This window comes from Ovis canadensis, chromosome 1, assembly GCF_042477335.2.
Source record: "Ovis canadensis isolate MfBH-ARS-UI-01 breed Bighorn chromosome 1, ARS-UI_OviCan_v2, whole genome shotgun sequence".
NCBI lineage: Eukaryota > Metazoa > Chordata > Mammalia > Artiodactyla > Bovidae > Ovis > Ovis canadensis.
In genome coordinates, this window is record NC_091245.1 from 25,844,270 (window position 1) to 25,872,233 (window position 27,964).

Here is a 27,964-nt window from a genome sequence, read left to right on the forward strand (position 1 = left end):
GTAGAAACAACAGCACTGCAAAGATCCAATAATGATATAGAAGAACTGACAGAAGACCAGTGTAGCTAGAGAAGAAAAGGCAGTGTAATATAGACAAACACTGAAGAAGCAAGCAGGAATCAGACTATACAGTGCCCAGCGGGTTATGTTAAGGTTCTTGGTGCTTATAAGGGAAAATTTTAACATGGACATTGCTTGAGTAAATATATTTAGAAATATATTTATAAATATATATTTATATATATATATGTATTTTTTAAAGGATTATCCTGATACAGTATGAAGAGTAGTTTGAAGGGAAGTGAGAGTGGTTATGGGAACCCAGACTGGAGATTTTTGCAACAGTTCAGATTCAAAAAGTTGGTACCATATATTAGGGTGATGACAGTGGAAATGGATAGCAGAGAATGAATGAGAGATATATGAGCTAATATTGACAGAACTTGACAATTTGGATATGGTAAGCATGGTCAGCTATTAAGAGTAGCTCCTATCTGGCGTGCAGAGCTGGTGGGTGGAGGTGCCATTCATGGAATTAGAGAACTTTAGGAAAAAACAAGGTATGGCCAGGGAAGAACATGGATTCAACTTTGGATATGTTGGATTTGAAGTCCTTTGGGACCTTTAAGTGGAGATGATAGGGCTCTTCTGGATCTGACATGGGATGACTGGGCCAGAAATACATTTCCTAATTGCCATCACATGGGTGATAATTTAAACTATAGCTGTGATAAGAATGTCAAGGAAGAACACACAAAGTAGGACAAAATGACTACATAGGGCTGAGCCCTACTGAACTCCAATATTTAGTGGCTGGGTAGAGTACAATGATGGCTCCCCAGGTGACTCAGTGGTAAAGAATTCGCCCACCAATGCAGGAGACGCAGATTTGATCCCTGGGTCAGGAAGATCCTCTGGAGAAGGAAATGGCAATCTGTTCCATTATTCTTGCCTGGGGAATCCCAAAGACAGAGAAGCCTGGTGAGCTACAGTCCAGAGGGTTGCACAGAGTTGGACACAACCGAGTGACCGAGCTCGCATGCACGCAGAGAAGGATGAGTTTCCAAAGGAGAGAGAAAAGGAAGGAGCATCCTAAGGAGAGGGGAAAAACCAAGACAGTATCATTTCCTGGGAGCCAATGGAAGAGCACTTTAGGAAGGAGTTCTCAACAGGGTCAAACGCTGCTGAAATCTCTTTAAAACAGCCCAGCAGTAGAAACTACCCAAAGACCCCCATCAAAACCAGATGAGATAAATAACATGGAATATCCACATGATGGAATATTATAAAGCAATGAGAATGACTGAACTATAACTACATATGAGTACGAATCAATCTGATAAACATAAGGTTGAGAAAAAAAGGAAGGAAGGAAAGATGGAGAGAAGAAGAAAGGAAAGAAAAGAGCTAGACAAAGAATATATACTATAAGGCTCTATTTATATATGTTTAAAACAAGACAAAACTAATCTATGGTCTTCTCTCCTAGATAAAAGAGACATGAAGGAATTTTTAGATGATGGAAATGTTCTTTTTCTTAGTCTGGATCCTGGTTATCTAAGGGTATTTTCTTTATGAGAATTCATTAAGCTGTACATTTATGATTTATATCCTTTTATGAATAAATGTATTTCAATAAAAAGGTATTTTTTGTTTGGTTGGTTTTTTTTAATGGTACTAAGAGGCCAAGATGGAGAAAGCAATGGCACCCCACTCCAGTACTCTTGCCTGGAAAATCCCATGGATGGAGGAGCCTGGTGGGCTGCAGTCCGTGGGGTCGCTAAGAGTCGGACATGACTGAGCAACTTCACTTTCACGCATTGGAGAAGGAAATGGCAACCCACTCCAGTGTTCCTGCCTGGAGAATCCCAGGGACGGGGGAGCCTCGTGGGCTGCCATCTATGGGGTCGCAGAGTTGGACATGACTGAAGCAACTTAGCAGCAGCAGCATCAAGAGGCCAAGAACAATGAGACAGCAGTCACTGGTAACTGAAGAAAAACTATTCTGGTGGAGAAATGGATTGAGGGTCAAAGTGGCATGAATTAAGGAATTACTGGAAGAGAAAAAATTAAAGATACTAAGTATAGATAATTCATTTAAAAGTTTGGCTGCAAAGAAGAGAGACAGTGACAGGTAAACTCAAAAGAGGATTTTTGTCTTTGTATTTACTGCATGTATGTGTGCATTTCTTTCAAGGTAAGAGGCTTTTCATGTTTAAATATGGACAGAATATCTAGTACTAAGAGATTAGTAAAAAGTACTAAAGCAGAGATTATTGATCACGGTAATTGAAAATTATTAACAGGGCAGAAAATACAAAAGGGGATGGGGCAAAGAGCACAGGTAGAGGAGTAGACTTTCAGCTTGGACTAGAAACAAGATTTTGTGATCCCCAAGTCCAATATTCTTTTTCTACACACAGTTATCTGATTGGAAGTATGGGCTGGGGCTAGAGGCAATATTCTAATGTTCAGTGTAAAGGAGTTTCCAAGTTTTAATCCTATTTCTGTGGCCTTGGACAAATTTTTAAATAAAGAGCCACAGTATCCTCCACATTTAAAAAGAGGATAAATTTAATAATATTTCTGGAGTCTGATGATCAATTTGTAAACCATCAACTAATATTGCTTTATAGATGAAAAAAATGGAATGATGATCCTTTCTCCTTCTTGGAAGTTAAAAGGTTATTAGTAATTAAACAACTGTCTCTAGACCAGTGACACTAAAAGAAAAATGAAGAGAAGTGGCAGACATGGTGCATACTATGGTTACACTGCACTGTAAATTAAAGAAAGATCCAGTTTCCATATCACATTTCATGAAAGTGGAATTATGGCCACAATGAATGTGGTGAGTTCATCCTTGAGTTGCTCTACAGTGAACATTACAGCATGGTGAAGAACAAAGATGATGGATAGGTTTTTACAGATGTCCTGTCACTGATCTTCCTCTGCTATAATGAGGCATAGGGTAAGGCCAGGAACTCTGTTGTACATGAGTTCAAATACCATTGCTACTGATTATAAGGTCATAGGAATATGCCTCAGATTGTTCATGTGTAAAATGAAAGAATAATAATCTTTACCTCATGGGGTTGCTAGGCAGATTGAGTCATATTATTAATTGTATATTGCTAAGGCAATATATATACTTTGTATATAGTAAGTATTTTTAAGTACTCTATAATGTTATTTACAGAGACATAGGTCTAAGATGAGCCTAAAGCAATGGAACCAATCTTATGAGGCTAAGATAGAGTAAGGAAAATATCTAAAAGTTCCTAATAGGTAAAACTGAAGAACTATGCTAGGGAAGGAAAAATAAGTAATTGGGGTTTAAGGTTCACAAGAAAATCCCTATGGTACAGCGCAAAGAGGTAGTCTTTAGAGTAAAACTCAGGACAGCATCCCCTTCCCACCACTTCTCTGTGTGTTGCTGGACACGTTACTAAGCCACTCTAAGCTTGAGCTCCTTCATGTGCAAATGTGGGATAATAACATCTACCTTTCAGAACTGATTAATACAAAGACTAGAGATAAAACATATAAAGGTCCAGAGAAGTGCATAAGAAAGCAGGATAAATATACTATTCCTGTTATTATTATTAACAACAAAATACTTATAGAAGTAAGGAGAAATGGTTAAATTTCATCTAGACTTTTTATTTTACTTCCTAGATTCAAGTCACAAAAGTATGTAATACTGTGTGTTAAAATATCAAAACTGCAATTTTTGTAAGTTATTTTAGTACACTATAAAATCTGTGATGTCATACTGCAACGGCTACTTTTCACTGAATTATTTTTGACTTTACAGTTACCTGAAAACAGATAAACATCAAAGGCAAAAACTATGATGAAATTTTTGAGTTTCTGAATTCAGGGGATAAGGTGTTATATTAGTAAAAAGCTCCAATCTCCTTAATATAATAACCACTTTTTAACATGCAGTCACCATACTTTTTGAGAGCCAACATGCCCTTTTCCTCTATTCTGTAGGTTTCATTACTTTGGTTTGCTTGTTTGCTTGTTTTGTGTTTTTTTTTTTAAGCAACAATTATAAGCTGATATTTATCAATTTTAAAACACTGTGGGGATGATATGGTCTTAAAGACCATTTCAGTAGATGACTAAGTTTTGAGAGAGACTCTTAAGTGGATAACCACAGCACAAAAAAAGCATATGACATAATTATACAACTCTAAAAAATTTCTCTTCTCTTTTCCTCTTACCATAGCAAAACAGGTAACTGAAGATCAAGTTAAACCATAAGAAGGAATGCAATCAACATCACAGGGCAACACAGTGTCAATAAAAGTCTACTAAATATCATTTGAAAATGTCATATTTATTTGTCACTAGTCTGAAGGTAACCCTTTTTTGTCTGAATGATAAATATTTGAATTTTATGAGTGAGTTTATATCTGCTCAAAATGAGCCTAAAAGGTCAGAAAGTAACACAAAGTAGAACTCCAGGTTTTCAACTGTACAACTAATCAAAGAATTAGATTTTTTAGGCCAAATTCTCTTCTGAGCCCTCATTCATGTGCTGTCTATTTGCCTGTTCATCTAGCATGGTTCACCAGCAATTCTGAAACTGAGGAACACATCTATTCTTTTTCATGTCTTCGTATTCTCAAGTTACTTCTCTATTTGGCTGGTTCTACTTGCTCCCTGATTAACTGCAAATTACATTTCAATTTTAGGAGTAGACATTTAAGTGTTTCGTACCTCCTTTCAGATTTGCATAGTTTAAATTTAGGTTAGTGTTCCTCTTCTTTTTGGTGTTCTTTTCACCACTTTTAAATAATATCAACCATACAGACAGTCTGGTTCTCAAAGTATCCTTTACTTACCCAGTATTACTCAAGTTCTTTTTCTTGCAGAATAACAAATATTAACTCTCCAAGCTTTAAGAGTCTGAGGTTGCGCGGGGGGGGGGGGGGGGGGGGGGGGGGGGGGGGGTGCGAGGGGGCGGGGAATGGCTTCTTAAGACCTCTATGTTTTTTCCAGGCAAGATTCCATTTTCTCCAGTTATTTCTTGAAATGTAACCCCCCCAACCCACTATGTTTCATCATCATAGTGTCTTCTTCTGTATAAGCCTCTGAATAGCTTATACCATTGTTATTTATAAAACATGCATTTTTAATTATTACACTGAGAATGCTGAAAAGAAAGTATAATTATAACCCTAAGAATGTGTCCTAATAAAGCTACCTGCCTCTAAACAACAAAATGTTAAAGCAATGGTTTCAAATGGGAAAATGATATATAGAAATGAAAGATAACCTCTAAACTTTGAGATGTAACAGCTTCGAGATGTAGCATGGTTCATCAAGTAATTTATAAGTCAGGTGCATTTACTTAGCAAGTGCCTAACTACATCATCCCGAATAGCTGAAAATGTCCAAATTAATTTGTTACATATGGTTATGAAACATGAATTGGCACTTTAAAGTTTTATTTGCACTATCAGTCCTGTATTTTCTAACCTGTTATAATTAATTCACTCCCCTTGCACTTTGAAATCTCCACAATAATAAGAACTTTATCAGGCTGGTGTTGGTATGAAGTGGCACAGCAAACTGAAATCCCACCGGGAGCAGTCCACAGACTTCTCTTCTAAGCAGCAAAAAGCTGTTATCATTTTCTGAATTACAGGAACTATAAAAGGACACTCTACTCAAGCTGCCGCTGAATGTCACCTGAAAAGCAATCACAAAAGGGCTCTGTCTTGGCTTATCTCTGAGCTCTGTCACTACGGCAACCAGCAGGGAATAAGTATCTGTGGGTCTATGAATTTCAGAATCCCATAAAAGCCAGGGCTAAAAAGGCATGTGCAGCCTCTCAGAGATTGACTGCATTAATACATTAGCAAATACTGTGAAACACTGGATAAATGTCAGCAATTATGGAAAAAGCGTCTAATAACGATATTCGTTGCCTGTCAAACCCCCGTGAGGTTTGATATGTAACTGCCACTCAAAGCTGTCTGTAATTTTATCTCTTTTATACATCTGAATCCACAGCATTCAAATTTGTACTCTGAAAGTAATAAACTGTAAAGCAGTTCATTCCATGTTGATCACAACTGTCAACAAACATACATTAAAAGAACAAAAAGACTTTCTTTGGCTGTGGGAACAATCAGTACCAGCAATCTCTTGTGGCTGTTTATCAAAAACACCCTTATATATTTTACATGTAGAATATCAAACAAAGTCATGATGCAGGGGCAGCAATTGATTTGACTATTGATCGAGGCACCTCGAGCTCAAATGGCTACTTTAACAGGCATAAATTTTCATTTTAAGCCTTCTCTTCGGGTTACAAAATTTGTAAGAATTTAGCCAATTAGACACAGTTGCAAACATCCTTTTAATTGCACATCAAAAAATGCCATGGAATCTTTGTTAGCCAAAACAGCTGTAATGCTCTCTTCACTATCTTTCTCAAACAGAGAATTATGGGCAATTGATTACATTTAAATCCAAGGGTCTAAAGTACAACTTAACAAGCTGGGAATACTGCCCTTCATATTCGTATTTCCATTGCTCAAGAAAAAGACTTATTAAGAAATCTTATCACATATGTTACAGCTGTTCAAATGCAACAGACAGCATGTTAACTTCAAAACACAAATGCTAGAGGTTAAGTACTGCACATATGTATTATAAACAACCTTCCATTTCTCAGTAATAGAATAGAGTCAAGTACAAGAGTTCCAACAACTTCTTTCTCAGTTAACAGCAGAAAAGAGCTTGCTTTCTTGAAAAAGAACAGGGGTATCTCTGAAGAAAGTAATGATACATATTGGAGAATACAACTAGCAGTTGTTTACTGCAATTTAGCGCCAACCACTTGACTTCATCAGTAAGTTTAACATAAACACAAGAAACCTTTACTGAATGTTTATTTTGTGCCAGGGGCTTTGCCAGGCATTTGAGACACAAAAATGAATAAGACATGCTTTCTAGAAGGTAGCTATTAAGAAAATATGGTTGGAGAAAATTTCTACAGATAGTAATGTATTCTACTGTATACTATTTCTATCAAAAATTATTTGTAATCTACTACTTGGCTCAAATGAGATCATGTATATGAAATATGCTTTGTAAACTAAAATCTTTACATAAATGTCAGTTAATATACTCACCAACCACTACGTTAAATAACTATCAGTACCAAAATAGAGTCCTGTTGCTCATTCTCTGCCACATTAATGATATGGCTACTATTCAAAAAGACACAGCATATAATCCAAAGTGCTACAGTGAAAATTTTAAGTTCACTTATCTTCAAAGACTCCTAAATGCCAACTTAAAAAAGGAAGATAAAGGCAAAGTTTGTTTCTCTGTTACTGTCTTTATGAATAACTTTAAAACTTCAAAAGAGCATGAATACAATTCTGGGGGAAAATAGACTGGATATTTCAAAACTGGAACTATTTTGAGCAACATGGAATATACAAGGACCCACTCCAGTACTCTTGCCTGGAAAATCCCATGGATGGAGGAGCCTGGTAGGCTGCAGTCCATGGGGTCGCTAAGAGTCGGACACAACTGAGCGACTTCACTTTCACTTTTCACTTTCATGCATTGGAGAAGGAAATGGCAACCCACTCCAGTGTTCTTGCCTGGAGAATCCCAGAGACAAGGGAGCCTGGTGGGCAGGCGGCCTGTCTTTGGGGTCGCACAGAGTCGGACACGACTGAAGCAATTTAGCAGCAGCAGCAGCAAGGTACAAGAGAAAGAACACTGGCATCAGAGCACAGGCAGATTGAGAGTTGAATACTGGTTCTGCACTTCACCTTCTCATGTACCAGTTACAGTTTCAGATCAACATGCTCATCATAAATCACTAGTTAAAATTAATTGAGATCTAGTTACCTATAATAAAATGCACCCATTATAAATGTACAGTTCAAGAATTTTAGCACTTCTAACTACCACCACTACAATCAAAATTTCAAAAAGTTATATCACTCCCCTAAATTGGCTTGTGTTATTATTTATTTGTAAGACTTTTTTATGTAACAGGATAGAGGACCTTTGCCAAATATGTTTTCAGATATTTTCTCCTTACTCTTGAAAAGCAGAGACATTACTTTGTCAACAAAGGTCCGTCTACTCAAGGCTATGGTTTTTCCAGTGGTCATGTATGGATGCGAGAGTTGGACTATAAAGAAAGCTGAGCACCCAAGAATTGATGCTTTTGAACTGTGGTGTTGGAGAAGACTCTTGAGAGTCCCTTGGACAGCAATGAGGTCAAACCAGTCAATCCTACAGGAAATCAACCCTGAATAATCACTGGAAAAACTGATGCTGAAGTTGAAGCTCCAATACTTGGGTCACCCTATGCAAAGAGCAAATTCATTAGAAAAGACCCTGATGCTGGGAAGATTGAAGGCAAAAAGAGAAGCAGGTAGCAGAGGGTGAGACGGTTAGATAGGATCATCGACTCAAAGACATGAATTTGAGCAAACTCCAGAAGAAAGTGGAGGACAGAGAAGCCTGGTGTGATAGAATCTACGAGGTCTCGGAGTCAGACATGACTTAATGACTGAACAACAACAGCAATCTGATATTAAGCTCATTGGTGAAATGATCATTTCAGACATTATTTATCTATCTTTTATATATTCTATTCTTTCATCATTAAATTCATGTTTTCCTTTAAATCCTTGAGACTTTTCACAACATTTACAATAGCTAAAGTCCCTATCTGTCAATTTCATTTAAACTGATTTCTCTCCTGGTTAAGGATTAGATTTTCCTGCTTGTTTGTATATATAGTAATTTCTAATTGGATGCTGGACTCTGTTCGTAGAGGCATTTACCTATTAATCATCTTAGTCCTTTCGGAAACTGTTTCTAAGTTTGTGGAAGGGAAGTCCTAGAGTAGCCTTCACTCTAAGGCTTGTTTATACACTGCACCAAGATGTGATTCTCCTGTGAATATCTCCTATGGTGCTCCATGTATTCACTGAGGTGCCTCTACTATGGCTGGTGGGAACTCAAACTATTCCCAGCACTGTGTGGGCTCTGAGTACTGTTTGTCTTACAGCTCCCAGTTAATTGTTCTTTTTCCAGGCAGTAGTTCTTTGCCCAGTCTCCTGGAATTTCACTCTATGCATGGCATGCATGGATTGGTATTCAGCTAAAAGTCAGGAGAACAATATACATTTCTGGAGTTTTTCCTCTGTTGGTGGTCTGTCTTGCAAAGTCTAGCTGCCTTGACCTCCCTAAACTCTGTTTCAGTCTCTTCAACTGCAATAAAATCAGCAGATTCTGTTTTAGCTTTCTCTCCCTGTTATGGGCTCCAGGAACTGCTTCCCAGCAAGGCTCACTTGTTTCCTTCTTCAGAGCCCTGAACTACCTGTTGCCTAATATCTGAGAACTGCTGTTTCACACATTATATCCAGTCTTCTAGTTGTTCACAGAAGGAAGACAATTCCCATAACAGTTACCTCTTCATGAGCAGAAGCAGTATTGTACACGCTTGAGATTTTAATAAAATGAAGTCAACATTCAGAACATCAGATCTTAGTGTTTGTAAATTTCCTGTTGAGGGCTGTCTCACTTTCATGTGTTCTCCCTCATATTTACCAAGTAAATATGTCCCTTGAGTGCTTCACCCACCCTCCTGAACTTCTCTCTCACTCTTCAGGGTATAGTCTATTTTACAACTTTCTATACCTTTTAAACTTAAACTTTCTTCTACTGTTTTTAAACCTGTTCTTTCTGTCTGTTTAGTCTTTGCCTGTGTTATTTGTAAAAGACTCTATATGTTGACAAGGGCAGCAGACCTTCTGAAGCTACTGAGTCTCACCACCGTTAGAAGCAACATTATCTATGACTTTGTCAAATAAAGAAAAAGCCAGTGAAAATGTCCAAAGAGTGCCTGAATCTGTCTGACCTAGGACAGGCTAACAAAGTAATCTAAATAGCATAAGATGACCCCGACGCTACTCAAAGAATACTTCTGATTCTGTATGCGTATGTGATATAAAGAAGATGCTTATTCAAGGGAAAAGGAGCCAACATTTGTTGAATGCCTACTCAGTGCCAAACATTACACCACAGGTTAGCAAACTTTTTCTGTTAAGGGTCAAACAGTAGATATTTTACACTTTGTGACCCAGGTAACTTTGCTGCAATTAAACATCCCTGCCACTAGTTACAGTGTAAAAGCAGCTGTATACAATACAAAAGCAAATGGTGTGACTGTGCTCCAATAAAACATTATTTACATTCATCTTGGTGTTGAATTTTTGGATCTGACTCTAAATGCAAAAATAAAAGGTGGGACTACATCAAACTAAAAAGTTTCTCCATAACAAAGAAAACCATCAACAAAATGAAAAGGGAATCTACTGAATGGAAGAAAATATATGCAAATCACATATCCAATAAGGAGTCAACACCAAAGAACTCAAACAACTCAACAGCAAAAAAACAGACAAAAACATTTCACTAAAAAATGGGCAGAGGATTCAAATAGACATTTTCCTAAGGAATATCTACAGATAGCCAACAGGCAAATAAAAAGCTGTTCAACAACATTAATCCTCAGGGAAATGCAATACAAAACCACAAGGAGATTCACTTTACATCCTGTTACAATGGTGACTATCAAAAAGGCAAAAACTAACAAGTGTTGGTAAGGATATGGAGAAAAGGAACCCTTGTGCACCATTGGTGGAATGTAAATTGGTACAGCCACTACAGAATGGAGGCTCTGCAAAAAATTAAAAACACAACTACCATATGGTCCAAGCTCTTCCACTTCTGGGTATTTATCCAAAGAAAACAAAAACACTATTCAAAAAAGACAAATGCAACCCTACATTCATTGTGGCATTATTTACAATAGCCAAAACATGGAAGTAACATACCTGTACGTCAGTTGGTGACTAGATAAAGAAGATGCGGTGTGTGTGTGTGTTTGTGTGTGTGAGTGTGTGTGTGTGTCTAATACTATTCAGCCATAAGAAAGAAGGAGATATGGCTATTTGTGATAAGATGAAATAGACCTTATGCTAAGAGAAATAAATCAGATAGAGAAAGACAAATAGTGTGGCTTCACTTATATGTGAAATCTTAAAACAAAATGCATAGATACAGAGAACAGTCTTCTGGTTACCTGAGGGAAAGGAGTTCGGAGGGTGGAGGGGGAAATGGGTAAAGGGGGGTCAATTTTATGGTAATAGATGGTAACAAGACATTATGGTGATCACTTTGTAGTGTTTACTAATATCAAATCATTACACTGTATATCCAAACTAATATAATGTTTTATACCAATTTTGGGGCTTCCCTGGTGGCTCAGATGGTAAAAGATCTGCTTACGATGCAGGAAAAACAGAGAGAGTAGGATTTGGGCTGAACTGCTAAATCCTGCATTATATAATATAAGCTTTACATATAGGTAAAACCATATGGAATGGCTAATATTCAACATTTTGTCCTTTAAAAATGGCAATTCCATACAGTTCAAACTATTATGTTAATCCATTTAATCTTCACAACAGACTTTCAAGGGTGTTAATGTCATCTTCATTTTACAGATGAGGAAAATGAAGGTCATACAATAAACAACTTATAATAAACAACTTATCCAAGTGATAGCAATGTAGGGATGTGATGAATTTGGACTGGTCTGCTTGTTTCTCTCACACACACCTCACCTTCTAAATTTGCTAGTCTACTTACCAAGAAATACTGAGTTTTGATCATTTTTATTAGAAGGAAAATAAACCTGATTCTCAGTTTATAAAGTCACTATATCACACCAATTCATCATTTAGTTGTTTATTGTCACAGATGTCAACTTGGTGGAGCTCTGAACAACTCAGATGAGTGAATGTATAAAACACTATATTTAAAAAGAAAACCCACTACACTTTATCCTGCAGTGCATACAAAAATGAGGAAAACAGTTCTTACTCTTAATTTTTAGAATTTACATAAGCGAGGAACACAGGATACAAATTAAAATGCAGTTTAGACTTGTTTAATTTAACTTAAGGGGTATTTGGTTCCTTTTTCTAGGGAGCCATTTTTTCACCACACCATCTGCTAGAGAAATTAGTTGTTTCCTCTTCTATGATTCTACGTTTTGCATTTACATAAACTTCAATCATCACTGTTTATGTATCTGTCTCACACTATACTTTGCAAACCCTAAGGAACAGGACTTCATCCTTATAACTTTAAGGTCCAGTTTGTTTACTGGTGTAAAAGAGTTTTTTTCATGAATGTCAAATGAATGAATAGATATATGGATGAAAAAAATAGTAATAGCCAAAGGTTAACCATATATTAGACATTATCTAGTACAGACTACTTAAATCTTCAAAATAAATAAAGAAGTAACTATATTTGTAACTACTGGCTCTAAGTTTTTACAAACTCTAGTAGGAGTATTATCTGTGTTTATAGTTATAGAGACTGAGACTCAAAGGGGTTAATCAAGTTATTTGCAGTTACTCAGATAAGTAATGGAGCCAGGTGGGAGGGAATGAAGGACAAAAATAACAAAAATAAGGAAAAACAAAAATAATTTAAATAGAAACTAATTTCTAAGTTGGTTGGAGGTGGTAGCATGGGATACAGGCAAAGTTTCTGAAGGAAAGGTCTTGAAGGAAAGAAATAATTGTTGCAGATATTGCGGGTAAAAGGAATAGTATGATAAAATACAGGAGTAGAGAACCAAGTATATCAGAAGAACAGCAAAATGAATATTTAGCTAAAGTGGAGATATATGTGGTACCATATTCAATCACTTATTCAAGAAACATTTATTGAACAATTTCTCTAGGCTTGTAAGGGAAAATAAACCCAGAAGGGAAGTTTCACACTTAAGAATGAAGGTTGTGAATGACAGCATAAAAATCTGTACATAAGTCAGCACATACTAGGTTGCCATTGAAGATAAATAAAGCTGATAGTGTGGTAGGTATGTGGTAATAGGGAGAGTCTGTACTGGGACAGCAGCTGCTATATAGTGGAGGGTGGGGATCCAGTATAAGGGGGATGTTTATAATTTGACACCTGCCAAAAACAAATCATTAGAAAGAAGTTACAGGAGAAAATGGCCTCCACCAGAAGGATGAAAGTAGATGGTATTCCCTCATTCACAAATTCTTTTTAATAATAATAAAAAAGGAATATGTCATGTGTGTGACTTTTGTTTTATTGTTATTTCACAGAAAAGCCACGAGGTTTACTCTGTTTATAAATGATCTCATTTTCAATGTGAAAATATTTAATATTTAATAAGTAGTTTTCTGACTGCTAGCATATACCTAAAGACCTCTGGTTCTAGAATTCCTAATTTCTCAAATTCTGATTTAACATTGCTTAGTCAATGATGAAACTATACATGATTACCATTAAAGAAAAAAGAGGAGGGGAGAACAACAAAAAGTATTAAAAACTGAAGAATTTTTCTTTCTTTGTATAAGTATTACTAAAACCTGGAGTTTTAAAAACTACATATATTCAAATTGTCTGCATTATAATAAGGTGCCTTGCCATAATTCATAGAGTTAAAATCATTTCTACTCTCTGGAAATCAAGTGTCCTGTGAAAGTATAAAATGAGATTTTGCCTACTTATAACTCCTTGTTCTCACAGCTGAACTGTCACAGCATGAAAACATTCCCCTACTGGTGAAGCTTTAGATACCTATTTCCCTGGTGAAAGAGCGCAAAAGGAACTAAAAGAGTTATTTACAATTCATACAGTATCCCATGTCCCATCAGAGTACAACTATAAGCAAAGAAAATATTTTAACTCTGAAGGGAGATGGGGCAACAATGCTTTAAATGATTGTTAACTTCACTGTGTAGTGTTGGAAATGTCAAAAGACTGCAGTCTATCACGTTTGTAAGAGACTCAAGATTATACGAGAATCTAATTATAAGAAGTCTTTCTTTGTCCTGTTTGTTAAGTCAAAGGTTAATGAGAAGTACATTGAAGAAAACACCTTCTGCATTACTGCAAAGTATTTCTCATGGAACATAAAAATGTAAACCAAGAAATATTTTAATATAGTTCTTTGCTCGTATCCTTTAAAAAATAGCTTTACTGAGGATATAATTTACATGCCATAAAATTTATTTTTTGAAATGTTTAATTCTATGATTTTTAGAATGTACAGAGTTGTACAGTCATCATCAAAACCCAATTTTAGAACATTTCCATCATCCCAAGCTATTAATTTCTTGATCTAAGATATTTCCATTAATTCACAGAAGCCACTGGTATCTAAAACTATTATATATTCAAAGCCACAGAAATTTCTGCAACTGAGCAGGAAAAGTATAAACTAATCTCACCTTTAATGACCTTTATAACCAATCCTCTACTCTGGCATTGGGAAGAAAATGTTCAGGTGCTTTCTCTGAAAGTTAAACCATCCTAAATATTCAGTTATGGCACACTGTCTTGGAAAGAAATTAATTATATTTTTGTTGGTAACACATTTCAGGCTGTTTACACAGCTGACATTTCTCAGCTGCACCCAATTCATGCCCTAAGCTGTGAGGACGATCTTATTTTGTAGCAGATGCCTCCACTTGAGTGATTTAAATAAGTATAAAAACACCATCGCCTGCAACAATATAGATTATAGGCACCAGCTTTACGAGTTTTTTATAGTCCTAATGAAAGAAAGTTTGCATGACATTTCTTTGGCTAGGATCTCCTTAAAAGACTACAATCATAAGCATTTTTTGCCAAGACTCAAGCACTGGAGCTAGTGGATCTGCTATGGCACAGATTAAAAGCAGCCTGGCCTTAAACATCTTTGTTGTATCAAATCATGCAGATCAAGGCAACATCCTGCCAATGTGGCAACATATGCTCTGGGGAGGTACAGACAGGCATCACTTCACCGGTTCTGGGACTAGGTGCAAACATGAAAAATGAGGCAGAAAGAATAAGGCTTCTTAATGGACATTCCCTCTTTACTTGGATTTCTAGTACCAAGTAGAAGCACAGACGGGAAAACAATGGTCCAGTGGTAAAAGGCGGTAAAAATCTGCCTACCAAAGCGGGGGATCCAGGTCAGGAGACTAAGCCCATGCTCCACAACTACTGAGCCCATACACTTTAAAGGCCATGCTTTGCAACAAGAGAAGCCTCTACAATGAGAAACGGGAGCACCGCAACTAGAGAGTAGGCCCTGCTCATCACAACTAGAGAAAGGCAGTGCATAGCAATGAAGACCCAGCATACCCCCAAATAATAAATACATAAAATTAAAATATATTAAGTACTATGTTACAGAGGAATATATTGCATTTCACTGATTTGCCTATCACTCTTGAAACTTGCTCTGATAAGCCCACTTCAGCTTGGTATCCATAAAGATGAGGCCCATGAGCAACTGACTTTTCCAACCCTATTAAGTCCCACATTTCTGGACTTTATTATCTTAAACCAGACAATTATTTTTATTTTAAACTTACAGAAATTTTCAAATGTATACAAAACTTGAGAGTATAGTATAAAAAAATCAAATATACACATTAACTATCTTCAACAATAATCAGTTTGGATTTATAAATATCCCCACTCACTCTTCCAACACAAGAGGTTATTTTAAAGCAAATCTCAGGTACCATTTCATTTATGTAAACCAGTCAATTCTTGCCCATGATCACTCTCTGAGTTATGTTAATATTAAGTTATAATACTGACTCCCATTTATTGTCTACTATGAACAGAGTATTTGTATTATTGCTAATCCTCATTACAATGCTTTAAATAAGTGAGGTATCTGAAACTCAGTGACACGCTCCATCTTAATTTTCTTCTATTAATGTTACAAATTGTAGCAGTTTATTAGACAATGTTAAGAACATTTCTGGTTTCTTCATATATTCTCAGGTAAACAAAAAGCTATCATTTATATACTTAGTTTCTTAACTTTATAAAAATAAATGTATTGTATTTTCCATCAAATTTCTCAGTTTAACAGGAAAAAACCATACTAAAAACAACAACCACATTCTTACCACTTAGCCATGGACAACCATCAATAATTATAATGACATACTATAATGTCAATGTCAAAATTAACAGTTTATAAATAAGTGTAAGTGCCTAAATTTAAATAATTTTTTTCTGAAGGGTTCACTTAAAAAACAAGTTTTGCTATTTTCTGGTTATTTTTGAAGTTTCATAATCCACAAAGCATTTTACAAAGGCACAATATTTAGACTGTAGAATAATTAGACTCAAGTGGCATCTACATAAACAAATTGTTTAAAAATGTTACTGTCTTCCACAAAGAATTCCTTTAGACTAAAGTATATGATGGTGGTACTAAGAGAGAAGTGGTAATTATTATTATGACAAAATGTAATATTATTCTGACAAATGTAATATTTAGAACATAAGAAAACATAATTAAACTCCTAGCCATAATCATTTATTTGGATATTTATTGTTGTAATGTGTTTACAAAATCTTAGCATCTTTTTAGCCCTATTTATTTTAAAAATAAGACTCACTTCAAAATTCTTGAAAGATTCTAATTTTTTCCTTAAAAATTTGGTTAGAACAATCAACACTGTGGATAAAAGTAGCCAAACGGCCTCCTCAATGATAAAATTTACTCTCTTAGAAAATAATAATCACTGGAAACAAGATAGAGATAGGAAAGGTTTCAAAATTTACAATAGGAAATTATTATGAGTAGATGTCATAATAATTAAAAATTACAAACTAAGTCTTTTCTTTCATTTTTTTATGGCAGTGAAAATTACGAGTATGTTTAAGAATAGAGTGTGATTAATATTAACTACAAAAATTAACTTTTTAAAGTGTAGGTCTAACTATGGGAAATGCAGTTATAAAATTAAATAAAATGCTTAAATTGATTTTGAAGTATCTGTAATTTAGGAAAAAAAATTTTTGTGTTTGGGACATTTCATTAGAAATATCTGAATATTTGTATTTTTTTCATCAAGGAAAAACTTAAGTCAAATCAAGCAGCATAAAGTTCCTGATACTGATATTGTAACATTATCAAGAGAATGCTAATATATTTGGCTTATGACACTAGTTCTTCACGTGAATGCAAATGATTTATAAAAATTATTTCCATGGATACAAAACATTTGATTTCCACTTAATATCACAGCCAATTAGGCTGAAAGTGGCAAAAGAGAGAGGAGGATATAAGACTGACAATTCAACTGTCACTTACGGAGTCATCTGTGGCAGAAGTTGGCCAGCCCTCCCATAACTGATGGCGAACAGGGATACTCGTGAGGTCATACACATTTCTCTTTACCTATAAAAAGAAATAAAACAATTAAAATAGGATTTCCACATGACTTATGATAGCTGCTAGTCAATTTATGGGATACACTGTGTTTCCTTTGTTCTCTTCTAGATTTAAAACAAGAATTTGAAACTAGGAAAACACAAATCATAAAAAAATTTTACTAAATAAAACTAAACCAAATTTAAAAGCAGATTCTCAATGAGGGTTAAATGAAATAACAGTTCAAACCATATTCTCCTACCTCACCCTGCTGATTATTTTTATAATCCTGGATGGCTTCAAGTTTCTTTTCAGTCAAAAGGGTAGTAGTTTCTTTCCCAACAGGGTAAAAGGAAAAACCTGGAGTTTCCTTCACTGTTTTATGTACATTTCAAGGATACAATACTTAATAATAAAGCTGTACAGGGTATATATTTTTTAATTACCCCAAATTAGAAACTATTTTAAGAAAATATTTATTACCTGAGGGCTATCCATTAATATATTATTTAGGCCCTTCCCCCAAAGAAAATATATAAGATAAAAGTTGAAAAACTATTTTTTTCAACATTTAATATTATACTTTGAAACTACTTATTTATTTATAGCTATACCACACAGCTTGTGGGATCTTCTCTACCAGGGATTGAACCTGCACCCACAGCAATGAAAGCATGGAGTCTTAACCACTAGACCACCAGGGAATTCCCAATACTTTTTAACTTTAAAGGAGAGGACACAAGTAATTATCAGAATGAAGTGTTGGAAGGTTAAACTCTTTTTCAGTAATTATCATATCCTTTTCTAGCCTTTTTCTCTAAACAAGTTACAAAAATTCCCTTTCATTCCATATTTCCAAATAAATGATCAAATCATAAGAATGATGAGATCATCCATCTTAGCAAACTCTTCATGTAAATTCTGAGATTTACATATTGTAACAGTGAAACTAATTTTGAAATGTTGCACATAATACATTCTATGATTTCCATGTGGAAAAGAAGCAGCGTTCATTCATGTTTTTAAAATGCAGAAGCCTGAAGTAACACATTGTCCAATTACGGCATTTCTGTATCACATTACTGTTTATTATACATAAGCATATCTAAGTTACACTTCCAGTGAAATGGAGAAATATATTCACTGGGGAAAGAAAGAAACAAAACAAAACCTGGAACTCAATCTATTTTTATCTCTAATATACACCTGTGAAAAAAAGACTTAGTAAACGAGAACTGTGAAGCTTGGGGGCATGGCTTGATCCCCACTCAATTCAAACAAACAGCTTCTTTTCCCAAGATTCTTAGCAATGGCCAGTCTACCATGCAGTATCTTGTTTATGGTCAGTCATATCAAGTTTGGAAATTTTCATTAGTCATTATCAACCCAACAATTTAACAAAATGCAACTGGACTAACCTCTTATCACCTGCACTAGCTAAGACTATTCTGTCATGCTTAAACATTAGTGCTCTTAAGAGGAAAGGTGTTCCATAAAGCCAAAGCATTATTATTATTGTTTATTAATAAAAGAAAGGGAGAGGACAGAAGATGGGAGTATGAGGAAACTTTAAGCGACAAGTCAAAAAATTCCTTTCTTAAAGTTAGTTTTAATTATGTTGTCTAGAGACACCAAGGGTCAGCAGTTATTCTTGAAGGTGGAGGGGAAGTCAGGGCAAATATTTACATCTGTTAGAAAGGTGGCAAGGCTACCTCTGCACTGGAGAATATACACAAATACTATGAGTTGAATATATAAACGAATAACTCTGGAGTGGAATTCTTTAAATTCCATCTTAATTCTAAAACATAACAATACGGTACTATGAAATAAACAGTATTTTTCTTCTTTCATTAACTCATCTGTAACTGCACTGAATGAATAACATTCCTTTGCTATTCTAAGCCTGAAAAGCATGTTCTGGCTATAGTGTTATGTTGGTATAAAGCACAACGCCAGACTGATGTGCTGAACAAAAGTGATCAAAGTTAGAGTAATGCTAGCCATTGCACAAGTATTTGGCTTCATTGTTCTCCCCAGAATGACATCTGTTAAGCAACTTGTCATGGAATAAACTGGTTAATGCAGAAAGAACTTGGCTGAGAGGGTACAACATAAAGCATATTAGACTGATGTTTGACTGTTTCAATGGAAAAGCAAAGTTCACAGTATTTCTGAAATTAAGCCAAAAGAATCTTGTGCTAAACCATAATCACTAAACAATATACCTGAAACCAAATTAGTTTTTAAAAAATAATTTCATGTTTATCAGTGCTAAAATCATAGGCAGATTTTACCAGTATACGGAAGAAAGACAAATGATAAGATAGCAAAGGCACAAAATGAATAATGGTTTTATTAATAGAGATAAAAATATTCTATTGTCTTTATCGATGACTTTAACTAAATTTTCAGTGACAATCCTGCAGGAAAGAAAAAATCAGAAATATATACAAAATAAAAATTGTTCAAATGTACCTAATTATAAAATGATGCAGATGGATTTAAGGTCATCATGAATCAAATGCAGGATACAGTTTTCTCAGAGAGAGGATGAAGGAATGGAGGAAGGAGAGAGCAAAGACTTAAGGCAAGGGGAGAAGTGAGAGGCTGGAAGGTTGAGAGATTGATTGATTTGAGAGATTTAAGAGCTCTTCAGAGAAAGAACACACACACAGGCTAAGTTGCTATAGCTGGCATGCTCAGCTGCCATTACTGTGCTACTTCTCATGGAGTTTCATCTTTAGAGATTTGTGTTAAATTCCAGTTAAGGACAAGTGGCACTTCACAGGGTAACATTTCCTAAGGGCCCTTTTGTCTTACATAATTTCTTTGATCAGCTTTGGCTCAAGATCATTCTGAATCTTCATAATCTTTTCAATTCTTGTTATGCATTAAGCTCTAAATCTATGAGATTTTAGGCTGCTAAACTACATAAATGTTTCAATTAGTTCTGAAAAAATTTAATGAAAGCTTTGATTAGCAGGTGAACAGTACAATTATGTTACAAACTATACTGTATTTGGATCAAAGGTTCTAGATTGACAACAGATTTTCCAGAGCTTATTTTCCAGATTTTCTAAAAGAACAGTTTCATTTCTCTGCCTTCAGTTGTTTGTGATTAAGAAAAACATATTTGAATCAGATTACCCTGAAATAGTACAGAATTAATGCAGTATTGATTCATTTCCTTATTATTTGCTTTTCACTGTTAGTAAACATCTATTTATATATAATAAATAATGTAAGCAATGATCTCCACTTCAAACTTCGTATTTCCTCACTGTGGAAACTTCAATGATACACACAGCACTGGGAAAAAAGATTACTATATTACGACTTGCTCAATATAAAATTATATAAGACATTCATCTCCCACAAAGCTTTGAGTTCCATACATTTTTAAACAGTTTTATACTTTGGTTAAATTTTATCAGAATTTCTTAGAAAATAATTCTTAGACAGTTCCTCTTCTAAAGGCTAGATTTTGAGGTTGAGGTTTTAGATTAGCCTTAAATGAGCCATTTGCAGCTATTCAAACTGAAAAAAATAAAAACTGGTAGACAACTTTGTCAGCTCTATTTTATAGCAAAATGTTGTGAACTATACGTTGGATACACTATTGAAAAATATTTTAAGGAAGTTTAAATTTCATTCAGGTATTATTCACCTGAAAGAAGATTCTGATAATGTTACACAAAAGTCACAAAACTTGAGTTACTGTGCCATAATATGAGACAGAAAATTAGATTTCTAGTCCCAATTCTACCCAGCTGTTACTGTGGTACAAACTGGTAGAAACTGAGACCAGTTTATTCAATATTAGAAGAGAACAAAATGAGCTCATTGCTAACTTTCTAAACTCTAAAATTCTTTGATTTTTTGGAAAAGACTGGAGTTAATCCTAGGTACAGGAAAAGAAGAGCTAAGTACATTTAAGATATGCAAGAGGGAAAGTTTAAAACCATTAAGACTAGAAAATGAAAGAAAAATAGTAAAGAGTTAATAAATACAACACATCAAAAAGGAAAACTGCAAATAATTTCAGTTAAGAAATCCAGACATGTAATAAACATTTTAAGTGAATTTTTTTCTTGAATAAAGAAAAGTCTTAGCTTTTCCTTTTAATTATACTAAAAAGTTTTAGTTTTGTTTTTTGTTTTTGTTTTTTTTTTAGAAAAGACTCAATATATTTTTCCCCAAAGAGATCTCATTTAAAAGTAAAGCTTACTGGTTTACTTATATCCTGGTTTCCCAAATAATTATTTCATCAACCAAACAGGCGAAGTGTTGCCAGAATACTAACAGCAGAGTGATACAACTGTAAAGTTCTATTAATTTATTTCAGCATTTAAAAAATTTTGAAATCTGGGCTATGAATTTTCACATATTAATCAGTTTAAAATAGCAAAAAGAAACATATAAAATACCGAATTGCCATGGGCTTAGAACAGCTATCAGTTTGTTAGCACTTTAGTTTCTAGATTTTCTGAATTAAGAATACCTTGACAAATGACAGCCCTTACAAAACAGCATCCTGAAACTACATACATTTATCTCATTCTCTTATCAATCTTAGAAGAGAAAGGCCTTTGGGAATATTAGAACCTAAGCTTATTCAAACGTTAAAAGTATCAAAATCTGAACTGCAAGTAATTCACACCATCAAATGATGTTCCAGTTGAGTTTGCAAAATAATAACTGCACCAAACAAATAAGTATCTGTGTGTGATTAAAATAAGACACACAGACTAGGCTTAGTTCCAGTTTCTTAGCAATCACTGGCGCTCAGAAAGGCTTATAATAGGAAACCAATCACTTCTGATCCAGACTGGGTTTTGAACATATACTTCATATCTAAGGACTTTTTTCTTTTTTTTTTTTTAACATACTATACACTCGATGCAGTTGCCCATGGATCTGTTTTACTAGGATGCAAGTTAAAATCCTCCTAAAAATACTTCTTGAACAAAAACACTTGAAACCGGATGGTGCAAGGGGAAAGAGAAGGTGGCATCAGTAATCAAATGTTAATTAGCAAGCTTTTTTCCCCTCTTCCCTCAGGGCTGGCCTGTGTTGGAGAATTCAAATCAGAAATCAATGCTCCAAGTGTTTAACTATTACTTCTTCTCATTAACCATTTAAGAGACTCAGCAATTCTTTCCTCATAAAAAAAGTAACTCAAGACATTTCTTTTTCTCAAATACCATCTTTCCAGAAAACAATGAAGATGTTGTTTGAAGAAAACTATAAAATTGGTGGCTTTCAATCAGGCTTTGGACTGCATTTTGTTCTATTAAAACATTTTTTTGGCTGTAGCTGAATTCTTCATTCCAACAACTGTAACTAAGTTTTGCTTTGTAACATACTTTAAAAACTTATTTCACTTCTTACTTGTCTGTAAAGAAATCTGACAACTGGCACCTTAAGCAATTACTGGGAATGATGACAATAAAGCTAATCAAATATGGAAACTAGTTTGAATGCATACAGTTAGGTGGATTTTATCCAGCAAACTATCATGGATAAGATTTAACACTTTCAACATGGTTATATTCATAATATTCTATTCTAAAAGTTTGGTGTGGGTGAAAATGATACAAAAATTACAGTGGTAGGTCATAAAATAAATGAACTAATGGTCATAAAGTTATTAAAATTAATTCATATCTTTATATATATATATGTTTAGTGTTCTTGCCTGGAGAATTCCATGGATAGAAGACCCGGAAGGGCTATAGTCCATGCGGTAGCAAAGAGTCAGAATTGACTAAGTGACTAACATATATATATATATATGTATGTGTGTGTATATATATATATGTGTGTATATATATATATATATATATATATATATATATTTAGTTAAAGGATAAGCCCGGATTTTAAGAAAAGAGAACTTGTAAAGAGTGAAGAAAATGTTTATAAACGACCAAGGTTAAGTATGTTTCACAAATAGAAAAGATGCTAAATTTTAAGTCTTTTGGGGAGCAAAAAAGGTTTAGAGAAATAGTAAAGTTATAGAAGTTGAAGTTATAAACAACAACAACACCACAAAGGGGAACAATCATTTTTCTGCATTTGTGACTCTCTTAATGTGTGGTGCCTAATACTAATACAAATAGTATTAGTATCACCTGGAAACTATTAGAAATGAAAATCCAGGGAATCCACCCAAGGCATAGTACACTGGAAATGCTAGGACCCTACAGTATATGCTCTGACAAGCACTCTAGGTAACTCTTACCAAAATTTGAGAGTTACAAGCTCTCCTAGATGGCCATGCCTTTCTAATTTACTGATTCTAGAGTTCTTTAAACTCCTGCCTGAGGTAGCTAGTCCTTTTGAGAATGAACATAATTAATAATGACTTGCTAAAAAATTCTAGAAATGCTATCACTTTTACAATGATAAAGTAATTATTTTTAGTCTAAGAAAGTAATGAGAGATGGTACTATGTCACTACAGACTCCACAGCACTGACACAATTGATAAATAGTAATCTTCATCACTGAAAATCTGTGTTAATCTTCAGTTCCTCTGCCTTAAGTTTGTTATTGCTTTTTGGCTATAATATATATTTGGGCATTGCAATAAAACTGCAAATCCACAATAAATGATCTATTGGTCATATTAAATAAACTCGGAAGGCACCTGTACCTGTCAGTTGAACTGAGGAAATGTCCCTGAACACCAGAGAACTGTTTGAAGCAAAGGAAAGACTAAACAGTTTCTGGTTTGTTTTTTTGGTCTCTCTCATAGGCAAGCTGAAATAAGACCCACAGAAAAAACAGTGGGAGGTTAACCTCATATCAGTCATTAAAGACCTTATCCTAGAAGGTAGTATTTCCTCTCTGTACCTTATGGGAACAGTGAAAGAGCGAAATCTTTCCAACAATGGCCTAATAGATACCAGAGAGGTGAATGTTTTTTATTGTCCTCAATGAATAAAACATCAGTCACTCATTAAATGCTCTTAAAATGCGTCCTTTTAAAATGAAGTAATTTAATTTAAAAATTCTTCCATGAAGAAAAACACTAAGTAAAAAGTCAATCTTAGAAATAATGGGGTAATTACAAGAACATTTTAAGGAGTCCTACTTAAATCTTAAAATGTTTCATTAAAGTTCAATTTTATGTACAACTTTAAAAATTGGTCACATAAACCAAGAAATACTTGTATATCAGGAACACTGATTTTTTAGTAGATAAACCATTTGCTATGTCAGAAGCACTATACGAGTTAATGTTTAAAGACATAATCATACATGTAAGCCAAATATTTAACTACAAAGATATTCACTGCAGTCTGTTTATTATTACACACAGACAGACACAAAATTGGCACAAATTTAATATCTGATAATGAGATAGTTAAATAAATAAATATCACGCAGCCATTAAAACAATGATATAGAACTAGGGTCAGCAAAGTGCAGCCTATAGGCCAAATTTAGCCTGCTGTTTGTTTCTGTAAATGAAGCTGTATTGGAACACCACTACCTCCATTTATTTACATACTGTCTATGGATGCTTTTGGCATTACCATGAGAGCAGACTTAATAGATGCAACAGAGATCACATGCCCTGCAATGTCTGAAATACTTATTATCTAGCCCTTTGTAGAAAAAGTTTACTGACCCTACCTAGAAGAATATTTAATAATATATAAAGTTGTTACATATTAAACAAAAACCAAGTTACAAAATTATGCTCATTTCTATTTATTAAGCTATACATATACATATACGAAAGTGAAAAGTGAAAGTGTTAGTTGCTCACTCGGACTCTCTGCGACCCCATTAACTGTGGCCCCCCAGGCTCCTCTGTCCATGGAATTCTCCAGGCAAGAATACTGGAGTGGGTTGCCATTTCCTTCTCCAGGGGATCCTCTCTCACCAGGGATCAAATCTGTATCTCCTGTATTGGCAGGAAGATTCTTTACTGCTAAGCCACCAGGGAAGCCCACCTGACACATGACTGTAATGTGTAAGAATTTTCCGTTAAGACCATTTACACTTACTCTAAATGGTAAGCATTATAAGGTAACAAAAGTGATCAACCAAGGTTACTCTCGCACATAACTGAGCCTTTTTATACCTGTTGCTCTGTAACAGCCAATGAAGAGCAGTTACAGGCTGTCAATTTTGTACTGCAGAAGGAGAACAACTGCAAGATCTGTGACTTACTGCTTCAGTGACTGAACGCTGCCTTCTCAGTAAGAGGGCAGTTCCTGGTGTCACATATAGCTGGGAAAGAAATAGCAAGATAAAACATATTCAAGGAAAATAAGTCAAGGTAAAAGAAGAAGAAGACTTAAAGCAGTAAAATAAGCTTTATCGTGTGAGGGTTGGCAAAAACTTCCTCACATACACTTTTGTTGAATGCCTTCTGAGTTTCTACCCAACACTAATGTGAAGAGTTTTGTCTGCAATAAAAATATAGGAAGACTGCTGCTTCTACTTTGTCTATATACAGTAAGTAAATCAATTATGTCCTATCTTGTTATTCCAGTTTTTCCTTCTCTCAACAACTGGGCACTGTTGCCAATCCCTCTTCTGTCCTTTGGATCTGGACAAGTGAAACTCTGATTAGATATTTATTTGCAATTTCATTAAGTTCTAAAATGAAATTGCATCTATAGGGAAGACGATATAGGGCAATGCTATAAATCTATTCTGCCAATTTGTTTTTCATAAACCTATATTTTCTTTTAAATTTTATACACAGATAGATTAAACCACTTGCCTTGCAAATGTCATTCACTTAGTTAATGCCTAAATCAGGATGATAATGCAAATTTAGAAATATTTTAAAAATCTATTTCTTGTTAAGAAATTTTTTTTTTCCCTTTAAAGAACCAAAGCCTCTGTAGAAACTTCAAAATTTTTCAGGTGCTGGCAATCTTACTGTTTTGGTGAAGACTCATCTTTATATTTTGATAAAGACTGTGTGTATCCTCCCCGACTCTGGTAGCACCAACAATGATGCTTAGACATAATGTTTATGTTTGCTTTGCTGCTTTCTGTTGCCTATCCAGGACTTTGTCTTTCTCTGAGATGCTGAAAAAACTGGTGGGAACTATCAGCAATGGAACCTCAGTCTATAATCAGGTCTCTTATAATTTTATCTTTTCTTGTTAACAAAAAAAATTCAAAAAACAAAGACAACAAAGGGACTTAGTGTTGGGGTCTGCCATGAATACTAAAGTGCCTGGGGGTGTGGTTCATCAAGGGAAAATAAACCATTCAAGTCACCCACATCAAGGAGAAAGTTTGGGAACAACTAGGCCAGTGTTTGCATTTGGGGCCCTGGAGTCAGAAGACTTACATTTCCCTTCCCTCGGCTTAACCAAGGCACCAGAGACAATCTATTTAACCTCTCCTTTTGGAAATATTAAGCAATCATCAAAGAACAGCTCTGTGAAATATTTTAAAATGTGTCTAGTCAGGTTTTCTGATTTTAACTTGCTCTTTTCCAAGATCAGCTTAATGCTGTCATTACTTTCTCTGAGAGAAATGTGGGTAGAAAGGCAGGAAGTATATCTTAAGAAAAGTAGCTGCCTTGGCCAAGAGCAAAGTTACAATAAGAGCATAGCCATCAAAATCACAAACCTAGTTAATTTTAGATGAATGAAGAAGAGTTAGAAACTGGTTCCAAATAACAATTTAATTAAACCTTTCAAAGTGAACTGACATCATGAATGAAAATCTAATACAGTACAATAAACTTAAAGGACTGACGATGCCAATGCTGAGACACTCCATACAATTGGCTTTTAATTAAGGAAGTTAAAATCGCACCCCAACGATTTCACTGTTAGGACTGACCCTGAAATGTAAATGTAATTATTTTATAAAAAATAAAACAGGGATACCTTAGCATCATCTCTTAATGTATTAAGATCAGAAAATCTTTAATCACATGATTTATTAAATAAACAGGCTTCTAAACAGCCTGAAGTCTCCTGTTTTTAAAAAAATTTACTCCTATTTATTCACTAACAAAGCTATTGCTTAGCTCATCCCTGCCATAACCTACTCTATTCAAAACCATATGGGAAAGGACATTAAAAAACCTCCACAAACCATGGACTTCTGGTATTAGTGCTACACATTGCATACCCCTATTCATTATTCTACCTCTCTTGTTTAATCTATCATTAAGATTCAGTGACCCTACACTAAATTTAAAGCAGATCCTTCCTTCCTCCCATGCCTAAATTCACATACTTTTCTAGTTGGGGATGCCCTCAAGTATTAACAACTCTACGGGGTTTCTCTAATCTCAGCTCTGAACTATGTCATGCTATAGAACCAAGAAATTGCTGTTTTACATCTCTAACTATGAAGACTTCCATAAAAAAGGACCATATAATTTACTTAATAAGATAAAGGGAGAAAAATCACCATTTAATAAGTTTTTTTTTTCCATTGAATATAGTAGAAAAGGCACATGGAGACATTATTATACACTGTGTTGTCTTAAAAGTGAATAATACTTCAACTGTATTCATCACAGAATTTAGAGTTTTAAATACTGATGAAAATGTTAGGTATTGCCTATCTTAATAAATGGAAAAAACATTGTTTTAAACATATAATTGATAAAATAATCATTTTGGGGGCAAAGAGATTTCAAGAAATTAAGCAAGATAATATTTCTAGGACACATTCAATT

The 27,964-nt window shown here is 34.7% G+C and overlaps 1 protein-coding gene across 2 annotated transcripts in view; it reads right to left on the reverse strand.

Annotated features, from left to right (window-relative positions):
- The window catches only part of FAF1 (Fas associated factor 1), a 487,841-nt gene that overhangs the window by 213,383 nt on the left and 246,494 nt on the right, over nt 1–27,964 (reverse strand). For both annotated transcript variants that reach the window (XM_069590953.1, XM_069590963.1), the window contains one exon: nt 17,225–17,311. In XM_069590953.1, coding sequence (XP_069447054.1) covers nt 17,225–17,311 — 87 coding nt within the window. The remainder of the gene's footprint in view (nt 1–17,224; nt 17,312–27,964) is intronic.